General features: G+C 45.1%; 1 protein-coding gene across 1 annotated transcript in view; it reads left to right on the top strand.

Annotated features, from left to right (window-relative positions):
• The window catches only part of LOC144681471 (sodium- and chloride-dependent creatine transporter 1-like), a 152313-nt gene that overhangs the window by 45285 nt on the left and 91660 nt on the right, over positions 1-15368 (top strand). Inside the window, exons 3-4 of the mRNA XM_078543083.1 lie at positions 10660-10791; positions 13338-13602. Coding sequence (XP_078399209.1) covers positions 10660-10791; positions 13338-13602 — 397 coding nt within the window. The remainder of the gene's footprint in view (positions 1-10659; positions 10792-13337; positions 13603-15368) is intronic.

Genomic DNA, 15368 nt, shown 5'->3' with positions numbered 1-15368 from the left:
ACACACACACACACTGACACACACACACACACGCACACTGACACACACACACACACGCACACTGACACACACACACACACACGCACACTGACACACACTCACACACACACACACACACTGACACACACACACACACGCACACTGACATACACACACACACACGCACACTGACACACACACACACACGCACACGCACACTGACACACACACGCACACGCACACTGACACACACACGCACACGCACACTGACACACACACACACGCACACTGACACACACACACACACGCACACTGACACACACACACACACGCACACTGACACACACACACACACGCACACTGACACACACACACACACACGCACACGCACACTGACACACAGCAAACTAAAATAGAGGAATTCTGCCAAAAGGTTAAAAGTCAGTGGTTCAAGGGAAAAGGACAGATGGTGGAGTCCTTGAAAAGGTGTCCGGGTTGTACAGTTGGTCTCAGTGCTGGTCTGTGAAACAATCGATGTCTCTTTCACTACTTTTCAGGTGAACTTTGCAGAAAACTTGCTGTCAGTCGATTTCAGAACGTAGGGCGACTTCAGAGCTACTTCCATTCACTCTCTGCTTTGGGACTAGGTCTGGAGCTTCAGGAGCTGCTGTCCTCTTTACTCAAGCAGTTGGTCCTTCTTGTTTTCTCCCCACAGTAAAACCAGCCAATCAGCTTCTAAACACAGATTTCCAGGCAGGGTTTTTCCCCCAAAGCCATAAACCACCATGTGACCCTTTTGTAAACAGTCCGCTGGGGCCAAGAGGTTTCCAGTTTCTCTAAAACTGCTGAATTACCTTTTCCTGTGAAATGCTGTCTTTTCCAGGAACAGCAGCAACCAGAGTCCTCGCATTAACCTTTTAATGGACAGTGTCTTTTAAAAACACACATTCTTCCAGAATGTTCTTCCTCCTTGAAGATGAACCATTTTCTGTGATTAAAGCGTTTATGATATCGCTCAGACCTGACCCTCTAACAGTGCAGCACTCCCTCAGTACTGACCCTCTGACAGTGCAGCATTCCCTCAGTACTGACCCTCTGACAGTGCAGCACTCCCTCAGTACTGACCCTCTGACAGTGCAGCACTCCCTCAGTACTGACCCTCTGACAGTGCATCACTCCCTCAGTACTGACCCTCTGACAGTGCAGTACTCCCTCAGTACTGACCCTCTGACAGTGCAGCACTCCCTCAGTACTGACCCTCCGACAGTGCAGCACTCCCTCAGTACTGACCCTCTGACAGTGCAGCACTCCCTCAGTACTGACCCTCTGACAGTGCATCACTCCCTCAGTACTGGCCCTCTGACAGTGCAGTACTCCCTCAGTACTGACCCTCTGACAGTGCAGCACTCCCTCAGTACTGACCCTCTGACAGTGCAGCACTCCCTCAGTACTGACCCTCTGACAATGCAGCACTACCTCAGTACTGACCCTCTGACAGTGCAGCACTCCCTCGGTACTGACCCTCTGACAGTGCATCACTCCCTCAGTACTGACCCTCTGACAGTGCAGTACTCCCTCAGTACTGACCCTCTGACAGTGCAGCACTCCCTCAGTACTGACCCTCTGACAGTGCATCACTCCCTCAGTACTGACCCTCTGACAGTGCAGTACTCCCTCAGTACTGACCCTCCGACAGTGCAGCACTCCCTCAGTACTGACCCTCTGACAGTGCAGCACTCCCTCAGTACTGACCCTCTGACAGTGCATCACTCCCTCAGTACTGGCCCTCTGACAGTGCAGTACTCCCTCAGTACTGACCCTCTGACAGTGCAGCACTCCCTCAGTACTGACCCTCTGACAGTGCAGCACTCCCTCAGTACTGACCCTCTGACAATGCAGCACTACCTCAGTACTGACCCTCTGACAGTGCAGCACTCCCTCGGTACTGACCCTCTGACAGTGCAGCGCTCCCTCAGTACTGACCCTCTGACAGTGCAGCACTCCCTCATTAGTGACCCTCTGACAGTGCAGCACTCCCTCAGTACAGACCCTCTGACAGTGCAGCACTCCCTCATACTGACCCTCTGACAGTGCAGCACTCCCTCAGTACTGACCCTCTGACAGTGCAGCACTCCCTCAGTACTGACCCTCTGACAGTGCAGCACTCCCTCAGTACTGACCCTCTGACAGTGCAGCACTCCCTCAGTACTGACCCTCTGACAGTGCAGCACCCTCTCAGTACTGACCCTCTGACAGTGCAGCACTCCCTCATACTGACCCTCTGACAGTGCAGCACTCCCTCAGTACTGACCCTCTGACAGTGCAGCACTCCCTCAGTACTGACCCTCTGACAGTGCAGCGCTCCCTCAGTACTGACCTTCTGACAGTGCAGCACTCCTTCAGTACTGACCCTCTGACAGTGCAGCACTCCCTTAGTACTGATTTGTGACAGCAGTTTGATCGTTGCAAGCCATTGGTTGTTGACACTGGAGGTACGGGGTCAGTTTGGTCAGGAAGAGTTCGCTGAAGAACCGGTTACTGGTGGATTCTCTTTTTGAAGAATTTTGCTCTACGTTAGCATTTCAGAGAAATTAAAAGGATGAATATGACAGACGACAGACGCATCATTGGCTGAGGGGCCTTTTGCAGCATAGGGGCCAGTGGCGAGGCCCCTGCCATTAATTCACAACATCTCATAGGCCTGATTTCTGTGGCTTTGTGATTTTGCTGGATTATAACTCAAGGTAGATGCTCTGAGACGATTACTTGTAGAGTCTGCAAATTAAAAACCAGATGAAAGGGTGGGATTAGCAAGAATTAAAATTTTTCCCTGTAATATTGGACAGTAAAGCTGTTAACCCTTTGGAGACTCTAGTTGAGTTAGCGCATTAAAATCGAGTATTGGTGAATCACTGAGCCTGGCAAATGAGCCTCGAACGGTTGGTGCAATGGGTTAGAGGCTTGACTTTCATCTCTGGAATTTAGCATCCAAGGGCAGGATGAGGTTTCCAATATTAATTTTTTAAAAATAAAAATGTTTGGGCAGAATTTTTATAATCTATATGTTTAGGTGAGTGAGTCCAATGTGTGGACGTTTTTTTCTGCATTTTAGAATCTTTATTTGATGGTTTTAAATCCTTCAGTTCCCCGAGGTAGCTCTCTGCCGCTCCTGGACCTGCCCACCGCAGTCTGAGACTCAGAGTATCCTGTTCATCAGCAGAGAACAGGAAATAAAACCTGTAACACCTTTTAAATGGCATTTGGATTAATATTTGAAAGGGAGGAAGATACAAAGCTCTGATTTATTATAACCACCACCTGGAAGTTCCCCTCCAAGCCACTCACCATCCTGACTTGGAAATATATCGGCCGTTCCTTCACTGTCGCTGGGTCAATATCCTGGGACCCCCTCCCTAACAGCACTGTGGGTGTACCTACAACACATGGACTGCAGCGGTTCAAGAAGGCAGCTCACCACCACCTTCTCAAGGGCAACGAGGGATGGGCAATAAATGCTGGGCCCGGCCAGGAATGAATAAAAAAAGTGCTGAATGTTTGCAACTGCCTCTCATTAGAAGCCAAGTGATAAGTGCCCTCACCTCCTGCACCTGTATGAGCAGAAACAGAGCAGCGATTTATAAACCAGTTTCAATGACTCCAGGCAGCTAATTGACCTGTTTAATTGGGTTATGCTCAGGATACGAATGCAAAAATACCTTAGACAGTTTCACCTGAAATTAAACCATTTGGCCCACGAAGCCTCATATCTTACCATTAAATGATTAATTAATTCTCTAAATTAATAAAAACCCTCTATTTTAATGTTGCAATGCAGTGATCTGTTTCTCGAACATGGGTGAGGAGATTTAACCCAATGGAATGCAGTAAAACTCCATTGCATTTCTGTTGGTTTCAGCACTGAGCAATGTTGTGCAGTGATGTTGTTAATGAGGATCAGGCATCTGATGGATTCCTGCTCACCCTTCCCGAGGCCCTGACTTAACAGAAACAGCTGCTGGAATCTGTCACATATTGTGGCGGTTGCTGTGGAAACCATCAGGAACCTGCGGCTTCATTCATCTGGGCTCTTTTCAATTCAATAGAAGCCTAAACAGGACCAACCATCTTCATCCCTTTGTCCCACTGTCTGATAGTTACTGGCACTGATTCAAGTCTGAGAATTAAACAGTCAACCTACAAGCTGGGGGGAGAAGGGATCTGAGCCCAGGCCCGGCACCAATCTCCTGGACTTCTCCCTCTATCGTTTCTGACAGGCTGTCGGCTTCTAGAAATTCAAACATTTTATCCTCCAACAAAATAGCTCCAGAGCACAGTCATTCTCCCAACGATGAGCCCATTGGCCTGTGGAAGTAATTCTCCCCTCCCAGTGGTGCCAATGGCCCAGGATAGACCAGCAACAGAAAATAGCAACTTACGTTGACCCTCCAATACGTTCATTCTCAGAGCAGAAAGAGGCCATTCATCCCATTGTGCCTGTGCCGGCTCCTTGAAAGAGTTATCCACTTAATTCCCACCCCCCGCCACCCCCCTGCTCTACCCTCATCGCCCTTTACATTTATATCTGGCCCCTTGGCGTAAGTTTGGATTAGAACCTTGTATCTCAAAATCGGTGTCAGTAAGGATTGGTTAGCTCAGTTGGCTAGAGTGTGATACAGAATAAGGACAATGGTGCGGGTTCAATCCCCATACCAGCTGTGGTAGTTCATGGAGGCTGCCTCCTTATCTCACCCTGTGCTGCCCCTAAGGCTATCTTACCAAATGTCTCTCTCTAATGGAGTGAGATACCCTTTGCTCCTTTGTGGCCTATGGTCCAAACTGAAAACAATGCTATCTAGTGTTAAAGTTTGTAGGTGTCCCCGCAGGAGAAGTTGTTGGGTGACATTGGTTTATGTCAGAGTTGAAAAGTAAAATAATTAAAGTGAAATTGTTAATAAATCATTGACCAACCACACTCGCAGTCTCTGCCAGTCAGAGAGAATATTGCAACTAACGAAAGGACGCAGGAGATAACAAGTTGATTCAGGGATTAAAATGATTTTAAAAAACTCATTCACAGGATGTGGGCTTCGCTGGCTGGGCCAGCATTTATTGCCCATCCCTAATTGCCCCTTGAGAAGGTGGTGGTGAGCTGCCTTCTTGAACCGCTGCAGCCCATGTGGTGTAGGTACACCCATAGTGCTGTTAGGGAGGGAGTTCCAGGATTTTGACCCAGCGACAGTGAAGGAACGGCCGATATATTTCCAAGTCAGGATGGTGAGTGGCTTGGAAGGGGAACTTCCAGGTGGTGGTGTTCCCATCTATCTGCTGCCCTTGTCCTTCTAGATGGTAGTGGTCATGGGTTTAGAAGGTGTTGTCAAAAGGAGCCTTGGTGAATTCCTGCAGTGCATCTTGTAGATGGTACACACACTGCTGCTACTGTGCGTTGGTGGTGGAGGGAGTGAATGTTTGTGGATGTGGTGCCAATCAAGCGGGCTGCTTTGTCCTGGATGGTGTCAAGCTTCTTGAGTGTTGTGGGAGCTGCACTCATCCAGGCAAGTGGGGAGTATTCCATCACACTCCTGACTTGTGCCTTGTAGATGGTGGACAGGCTTTGGGGAGTCAGGAGGTGAGTTACTCATTGCAAGATTCCTAGCCTCTGACCTGCTCTTGCAGCCACAGTATTTATATGGCTAGTCCAGTTCAGTTTCTGGTCAATGGTAACCCCCAGGATGTTGATAGTGTGGGATTCAATGATGGTAATGCCATTGAACATCAAGGGGCAATGGTTAGATTCTCTCTTGTTGGAGATGGTCATTGCCTGGCACTTGTGTGGCGCGAATGTTACTTGCCACTTATCAGTCCAAGCTTGGATATTGTCCAGGTCTTGTTGCATTTGGACATGGACAGTTTCAGTATCTGAGGAGTTGTGAATGATGCTGAACATTGTGCAATCATCAGCGAACATCCCCACTCCTGACCTTATGATGGAAGGAAGGTCATTGATGAAGCAGCTGAAGATGGTTGGGCCGAGGACACTACCCTGAGGAACTCCTGCAGTGATGTCCTGGAACTGAGATGACTGACCTCCAACAACCACAACCATCTTCCTTTGTGCTAGGTGTGACTCCAACCAGTGGAGAGTTTTCCCCTTGATTCCCATTGACTCAGTTTTGCTAGGGCTCCTTGATGCCACACTCGGTCAAATGCTGCCTTGATGTCCAGGGCAGACGCACTCACCTCACCTCAGGAGTTCAGCTCTTTTGTCCATGTTTGAACCAAGGCTGTAATGAGGTCAGGAGCTGAGTGACCCTGGCGGAACCCAAACGGGGCATCAGTGAGCAGGTTGTTGTTAAGTAAGTGCTGCTTGATAGCACTGTTGATGACCCCTTCCATTACTTTACTGATGATGGAGACTAAACTGATGGGGCGGTAATTGGCCGGGTTGGATTTGTCCTGCTTTGTGTGTACAGGACATACCTGGGCAATTTTCCACATAGCTGGGTAGATGCCAGTGTTGTAATTGTACTGGAACAGCTTGGCTAGGGGCACGGCAAGTTCTGGAGCACAAGTCTTCAGTACTATTGCTGGAATATTGTCAGGGCCCATAGCCTTTGCAGTATCCAGTGCCTTCAGCTGTTTCTTGATATCACGTGGAGTGAATCGAATTGGCTGAAGACTGGCATCTGTGATGCTGGGGACATCTGGAGGAGGCCGAGATGGATCATCCACTCAGCACTTCTGGCTGAGGATTGTTGCGAATGCTTCAGCCTTATCTTTTGCACTGCTGTGCTGGGCTCCTCCATCATTGAGGATGGGGATATTTGTGGATTATGAGGAGTAATTGTGTAAATGAGACAATGCTCTCACTGGAAAGGTAAAGGTTGAGATGGGACTTTTTTCAGGATCCTAAAGGGACTGTCGACAATAACAATTTGTCTGACCTGGTCCAGCTCCGTAAACCCAGAGGACGCAGCCTGTACTTGAAGGGGTTAAATTCAGAACCAACATAGGAAACAATATCTCAGTGAGAGTGTTGTCAATCTATAGAACAGACTCCCCGAGATTTGGTGGAGAGGTTAATATTCATTCATTCAAATGTAAACTCGAGAGACTTTTTTCAGAAAATAATGTTTTGGGATCCAGTATATGAGTAAATGAGACATGATGTGTGGTGAGTGGCACACGCTCAGGTGGAACAGGTGACATTAGACCCCTGGTTCCCAAAACTGTCCCCCAGCTTGGGTTTTCCTCACCTCTTCGCCTGGGTCTGTCCTCGACTCATTATTGATTGCTCTGATTAAGGGAGATATGGACAAGATGTTTCCATTCATGGGGGAGACCAGATCTAAGGGTCATAAGTATAAGACAGTGACTAATAAATCCAATGGGGAAATCAGGAGAAACTCCTTTACCCAGAGAGTGGGGAGAATGTGGAACTCACTCCTCAGGGAGTGGTTGAGGTGAATAGTGTAGATACAGTTAGGGAGAAGCTAGGTAAACACATGAGGGAGATAGGAAGTCTTACTGCAATTATTATAACACTTTGGTGAGACCACAGCTGAAGCCCTGGGTGCAGTTTTGGTCTTCTATCTAAGAAAGGATATACTTGTCTGAGAGGGGATGCAACAAAGGCTTACTAGACTCTTGGGCTGAGAGGATTGTCCTGTTAGGAGAGATGGAGCCTATGTTCCCTAGAGCTTAGGAGATTAAGAGTTGATCTCATTGAAGCAGATAAACGTCTTAGAGATTCTGACAGGGTAGATGCTGAGAGGCTGCTTCCCTCTGGCTGGAGAGTTTAGAATTAGATGTCACAGTCTCAGGCTATGGGGTCAAACGTATAGGACCGAGATGAGAAAACATTTCTTGCCTCAAAGAGATTGGAATCTTTGGAATTCTCTATCCCACAGAACTGTGGGTCTCAGTCGTTGAGTATATTCAAGACTGAGAATCTTAGCGTTTGGGATTCTGAAGGGATCAAAGGTTATTGGGATCAGTTGGGAGAAGGCAGATGAGGCTGAAGATGAGCCATGATCTTATGGAATGGCACATCAGGCGAGAGGGACCGAATGGTCTCTGCTTGCTCCCATTTCTCATATTCTAGTCATTTATGTCAATATGGTGAGATCGTGAGTTTGAGATTTACACTCTGCTCAATTTTCCTCCCTTTTGACTTTGATAGAGTGTAATATTGTGCAGGTGTAAAATTGTACAGGTGTAATATTGTAAAGGTATAATATTGTGGGTGTAATATTGTCAGGGTGTAATATTGTCAGGGTGTAATATTATAGGGGTGTAATATTGTAGGGGTGTAATATTGTAGGGGTGTAATGTTGCTGGGGTGTAATATTTTAGGGGTATAATATTTTAGGGGTATAATATTGTAGGGGTGTAATATTGTAGGAGTGTAATATTGTAGGGGTGTAATATTGTAGGGGTGTAATATTGTAGGGCTGTGATATTGTAGGGCTGTGATATTGTAGGGGTGTAATATTGTATGGGTGTAATATTGTCAGGTTGTAATATTGTAGGGGTGTAATATTGTAGGGGTGTAACATTGTAGGAGTGTGATATTGTAGGTGTCTAATATTGTGGGTGTGTGATATTTTAAGTGTGTAATATTGTACGGGTGTAATATTGTAGGGCTGTAATATGGTAGGGGTGTAATATGGTAGGGGTGTAATATTGTAGGGGTGTAATATTGTAGGGCTGTAATATTGTTGGGGTGTAACATTTTAGGAGTGTGATATTGTAGGTGTCTAATATTGTAGCTGTGTAATATTTTAAGGGTATAATATTGTAGGGGTGTAATATTGTAGGGGTGTAATATTGTATGGGTGTAATATTGTAGGGCTGTAATATTATAGGGCTGTAATATTGTAGAGGTGTAATCTTGTAGGGCTGTAATATTGTAGGGGTGTAATATTGTAGGTCTGTAATATTGTAGGGGTGTAATGTTGTAGTGGTGTAATATTGTAGGGTTGTGATATTGTAGAGATGCAATATTGCACCAGAGTAATATTGTAAGGCTGTAATATGGTAGGGGTGTAATATTGTAGGTGTGTAATATTGTAGGGCTGTAATATTGTAGGAGTGTAATATTGTACGGGTGTAATATTGTAGGGGTGTAACATTTTAGGAATGTGATATTGTAGGTGTCTAATATTGTAGGTGTCTAATATTGTAGGTGTCTAATATTGTAGGTGTCTAATATTGTAGGTGTCTAATATTGTAGGTGTGTAATATTGTACGGGTGTAATATTGTAGGGCTGTAATATTGTAGGGGTGTAATGTTGTAGTGGTGTAATATTGTAGGGTTGTGATATTGTAGAGGTGCAATATTGTACCAGAGTAATATTGTAAGGCTGTAATATTGTAAGGCTGTAATATTGTAAGGCTGTAATATTGTAAGGCTGTAATATTGTAAGGCTGTAATATGGTAAGGCTGTAATATTGTAGGGGTGTAATATTGTAGGACTGTAATATTGTAGGTGTGTGATACTTTAAGGGTGTAATATTGTAGGGTGTAATATTGTAGGACTGTAATATTGTAGGGGTGTAATATTATAGGGGTGTAATATTGTAGAGGTGTAATATTGTAGGTCTGTAATATTGTAGGGCTGTAATATTGTAGGACTGTAATATTGTAGGTGTGTGATATTTTAAGGGTGTAATATTGTAGGACTGTAATATTGTAGGTGTGTGATATTTTAAGGGTGTAATATTGTAGGACTGTAATATTGTAGGTGTGTGATATTTTAAGGGTGTAATATTGTAGGGGTGTAATATTGTAGAGGTGTAATATTGTAGAGGTGTAATATTGTAGAGGTGTAATATTGTAGAGGTGTAATATTGTAGAGGTGTAATATTGTAGGGCTGTAATATTGTAGGGCTGTAATATTGTAGGGCTGTAATATTGTAGGGCTGTAATATTGTAGGGCTGTAATATTGTAGGACTGTAATATTGTAGGTGTAATATTGTAGGACTGTAATATTGTAGGTGTGTGATATTTTAAGGGTGTAATATTGTAGGGCTGTAATATTATAGGGGTGTAATATTGTAGAGGTGTAATATTGTAGGGCTGTAATATTGTAGGGCTGTAATATTGTAGGGCTGTAATATTGTAGGTGTGTGATATTTTAAGGGTGTAATATTGTAGGACTGTAATATTGTAGGTGTGTGATATTTTAAGGGTGTAATATTGTAGGGGTGTAATATTATAGGGGTGTAATATTATAGGGGTGTAATATTGTAGGGGTGTGATATTGTAGGTGTGTGATATTGTAGATGTGTGATATTTTAAGGGTGTAATATTGTAGGGGTGTAATATTGTAGGGGTGTTAATCTGATGCTGGTTTGACCTCACCCCATTCCTACTGAGAGAACCTTGTAGCCTCTTATATTCAGAACTTTTATCCCAGATACCCAAACTAATTCTGAAAATGATTCCTAAAGATGGCACTGGAATGACCAACTAATATTCTGTGCGCTAATGTCCTGTACATCCTCTGTAACACGTGGTAATGAGGCGTAGCTCATTAGTAAACCCAGCCCCTGACTTTCAAACTCCCCAAATCTTCAATGATGAGCGGGTGAAAGAAAATGATCTCAGATCGATGTAAGCTGCTAATCTGTGACTTGAAGAATAACTCAGTGTTTATCTGTTCCTTATATCTTCACAGGAGTCTTCCTTATCCCTTATTTGCTGATTGTTTTGGTGGGAGGAATCCCTGTTTTTTTCTTAGAGATTGCACTGGGACAGTTCATGAAGCAGGGAGGTATTGGTGCCTGGAACATTGCACCCCTCTTCAAAGGTGAGAAACAAATTGGATAAAAAGTCTTTTATTTCATTCAGGTTTTCATTTGTGTGCACGAGAGAGAGACAGAGACAAAAAGGGAAAGGCAGGAAAATGGGGATAGAGACAAGAGAGGCAAAGAGAATCCGAGAGACAGGGAGATAGACGAAGGGAGACAGAAAAAAATACAGAAACAAAGAGAGGGGCACAGAGACAAACACACATACAGTGAGAGAGAGAGAGAGATTGCTGTTCATTCTCACTCTTTCATCCCCATCCCTAAATTCATCCAGCTGTTCCTTCTGATCACTCTGCCTTGTGGAATGTTCCAAAATGTCTTCTGGATGAGGGGATTGCAGAACAAATGTAATGTGTTACTGTGTGTTTGTGTTAGGATTTTACTGTTTGTATGTCTGTGTTTTAGGATGTTACGGTTTGTATGTCTGTGTGTTAGGATGTTACGGTTTGTATGTTTGTGTGTTAGGATGTTACTGTTCGTATGTCTGCGTGTCAGGATGTTACGGTTTGTATGTTTGTGTGTTAGGATGTTACGGTTTGTATGTTTGTGTGTTAGGATGTTACTGTTCGTATGTCTGCGTGTCAGGATGTTACGGTTTGTATGTCTGCGTGTTAGGATGTTACAGTTTGTATGTTTGTGTGTTAGGATGTTACGGTTTGTATGTTTGTGTGTTAGGATGTTACTGTTCGTATGTCTGCGTGTCAGGATGTTACGGTTTGTATGTCTGTGTGTTAGGATGTTACAGTTTGTATGTCTGCATGTTAGGATGTTACAGTTTGTATGTTTGTGTGTTAGGATGCTACAGTTTGTATGTCTGTGTGTTAGGATGTTACTGTTCGTATGTCTGCGTGTTAGGATGTTACAGTTTGTATGTCTGTGTTTTAGGATGTTACGGTTTGTATGTCTGTGTGTTAGGATGTTACAGTTTGTATGTTTGTGTGTTAGGATGTTACGGTTTGTATGTCTGTGTGTTAGGATGTTACTGTTCGTATGTCTGCGTGTTAGGATGTTACAGTTTGTATGTCTGTGTTTTAGGATGTTACGGTTTGTATGTCTGTGTTTTAGGATGTTACGGTTTGTATGTTTGTGTGTTAGGATGTTACGGTTTGTATGTCTGTGTGTTAGGATGTTACAGTTTGTATGTCTGTGTTTTAGGATGTTACGGTTTGTATGTCTGTGTTTTAGGATGTTACGGTTTGTATGTTTGTGTGTTAGGATGTTACGGTTTGTATGTCTGTGTGTTAGGATGTTACGGTTTGTATGTCTGTGTGTTAGGATGTTACAGTTTGTATGTTTGTGTGTTAAGATGATGGGGTTGGCTCAGGGATTTCTTGCAAGGAGACGTTTTGTACTCAACCTGTTTACCTCCACCTCATTGTGTAAATGGGACGGAGACTAACAATTAGAGACAGGCTCTTCAGGAATTAAATTAGGAAACTAGGAGGGTTTGAAGTCTTCCGCAAATGCCAATTGATGCCCAATCAATTGTTAATTTTAAATCTGAGGTTCAGAGACTTTCGTTAGCCAATCGTATTAAGGGATATGGGCAAAGACAAGTCGACGGAGTTAGGCCACAGAACAGCCATGATCTTATTGAGTGGCAGGATAGGCTCAAGGGGCTGACTGGCCTCCTCCTGTACCAATGTTCCTCAGTAAAGACCAATTTTGGCTTTGTGGTTTTATGCCCAGGCTGGCTGTCTGTTCATACTTGGTGCTGGCAGATTCTGTATCCACACGGAGCCTGAATCAGAACGATAGCAATCCCCCTCATTGTCTATCCCTGATTGGCTATCTAAGAAGAGATTAGGAATGACACTCAACAGATTGACATTGAGATGTCTCCCGGATATTTGGTTGTCCTGGAGACAGTGTTTATAGTTGGATGGAGGTGTCCACAGAGTGAAGCCCTCGAACTCAGCCAGAATCCTGGGGTGAGAAGCCGCTGAAATGGAGCCACTCTGTAGTGGGACAGCGTGTCCACCTGAGATCTGAAACCCAACATGGGAAAGGATTAAAACAATGACAGTCAGCAGGAGAATGCATCAAACCAATTTCAGGAGCTTTTGGGATGTAAAATCAGAAAAGTTTAATGAATTCCAAGTCTGTCTAATTATCTGTGTTCCCACAACACAGAAGAAGGCCATTTGGCCCATTGTGCCTGAGATGATGTGAACTATGCTACAGGAGAGAGCGATTGGGCCCCAGTTCCCATTCCTAATCCCACTATCCTAACCCTCATCCCTATCCCCGTGTCCCAGAAGCCAGACACATTCTCAATAATCCCTTTCTTTCTCAGGGTCTCAGACTTGTGGAGCTCCTCACTCTCCTCAGTTTATCAGCAATTTACAGGATTTGAATGGCCTGGAATCATTTAAGAATCACATCTTGGTGCAGACCATCTTTCCCCTACTTTGTCCCATGTGTCCTGCACTGAGGGGCATCCAGCTAAAATAGGGCACCTCACACAAAATTAGCCACATCAACCAATCACCACCTTAGATGGGCTTTTGAAAAATTTCTTCACCTGTGTTTTTCCCTTTTGCAGGTTTGGGCTTCGCTTCCATGGTGATAGTGTTTTTCTGTAACACCTATTACATCATGGTGCTTGCATGGGGCTTATATTATCTCATCCATTCCTTCACCAATAATCTTCCTTGGGCAACGTGCGGAAACTCATGGAACACTCCAGAATGCACCGAAGTCTTCCGGCATGATCAGTGCCACAACGGGACCATCATTAATTCCACTGCCTCTAACATTAGCTGTGACGAGCTGGTGGATAAACGCTCGCCCATCATTGAATTCTGGGAGTAAGTCTGAAAGATCCACATTGAACTGAAAGTGAACTTGCACATGGTCTCTCTCAAACATTTTGCTTTGTTCATAGTTTCAATTAGTAATAATAAAACATTAATGCAAAGAAAGTAATTTCTGATCAACACATATCCAGTGTCACAGATACAGCACGGGGTACAGCACAGGGTTAGATACAGAGTAAAGCTCCCTATACACTGTCCCCATCAAACACTCCCAGGACAGGTACAGCACAGGGTTACATACAGAGTAAAGCTCTCTCTACACTGTCCCCATCAAACACTCCCAGGACAGGTACAGCATGGGGTTAGAGACAGAGTAAAGCTCCCTCTACACTGTCCCCATCAAACTCTCCCAGGACAGGTACAGCATGGGGTTAGATACAGAGTAAAGCTCCCTCTACACTGTCCCCATCAAACACTCCCAGGACAGGTACAGCACAGGGTTAGATACAGAGTAAAGCTCCCTCTACACTGTCCCCATCAAACACTCCCAGGACAGGTACAGCACAGGGTTAGATACAAAGTAAAGCTCCCTCTACACTGTCCCCATCAAACACTCCCAGGACAGGTACAGCACGGGGTTACATACAGAGTAAAGCTCTCTCCACACTGTCCCCATCAAACACTCCCAGGACAGGTACAGCACGGGGTTACATACAGAGTAAAGCTCCGTCTACACTGTCCCCATCAAACACTCCCAGGACAGGTACAGCACAGGGTTAGATACAGAGTAAAGCTCCCTCTACACTGTCCCCATCAAACACTCCCAGGACAGGTACAGCACGGGCTTAGATACAGAGTAAAGCTCCCTCTACACTGTCCCCATCAAACACTCCCAGGACAGGTACAGCACGGGCTTAGATACAGAGTAAAGCTCCCTCTACACTGTCCCCATCAAACATTCCCAGGACAGGTACAGCACAGGGTTAGATACAGAGTAAAGCTCCCTCTACACTGTCCCCATCAAACACTCCCAGGACAGGTACAGCACGGGGTTATCCACAGAGTAAAGCTCCCTCTACACTGTCCCCATCAAACACTCCCAGGACAGGTACAGCACGGGGTTAGATACAGAGTAAAGCTCCCTCTACACTGTACCCATCAAACACTCCCAGGACAGGTACAGCACGGGGTTAGATACAGAGTAAAGCTCCCTCTACACTGTCCCCATCAAACACTCCCAGGACAGGTACAGCATGGGGTTAGATACAGAGTAAAGCTCCCTCTACACTGTCCCCATCAAACACTTCCAGGACAGGTACAGCACAGGGTTAGATACAGAGTAAAGCTCCCTCTACACTGTCCCCATCAAACACTCCCAGGGCAGGTACAGCACAGGGTTAGATACAGAGTAAAGCTCCCTCTACACTGTCCCCATCAAACACTCCCAGGACAGGTACAGCACGGGGTTAGATACAGAGTAAAGCTCCCTCTACACTGTCCCCATCAAACACTTCCAGGACAGGTACAGCACAGGGTTAGATACAGAGTAAAGCTCCCTCTACACTGTCCCCATCAAACACTCCCAGGGCAGGTACAGCACAGGGTTAGATACAGAGTAAAGCTCCCTCTACACTGTCCCCATCAAACACTCCCAGGACAGGTACAGCACGGGGTTAGATACAGAGTAAAGCTCCCTCTACACTGTCCCCATCAAACGCTCCCAGGACAGGTACAGCACAGGGTTAGATACAGAGTAAAGCTCCCTCTACACTGTCCCCATCAAACGCTCCCAGGACAGGTACAGCACAGGGTTAGAT

The sequence above is a fragment of the Cetorhinus maximus genome, chromosome 6, assembly GCF_964194155.1.
Source record: "Cetorhinus maximus chromosome 6, sCetMax3.hap1.1, whole genome shotgun sequence".
NCBI classification, from domain to species: Eukaryota; Metazoa; Chordata; class Chondrichthyes; order Lamniformes; family Cetorhinidae; genus Cetorhinus; species Cetorhinus maximus.
The sequence above is the reverse complement of the archived record's forward strand: the minus strand, read 5'-3'. Positions and strand labels throughout refer to the sequence as shown.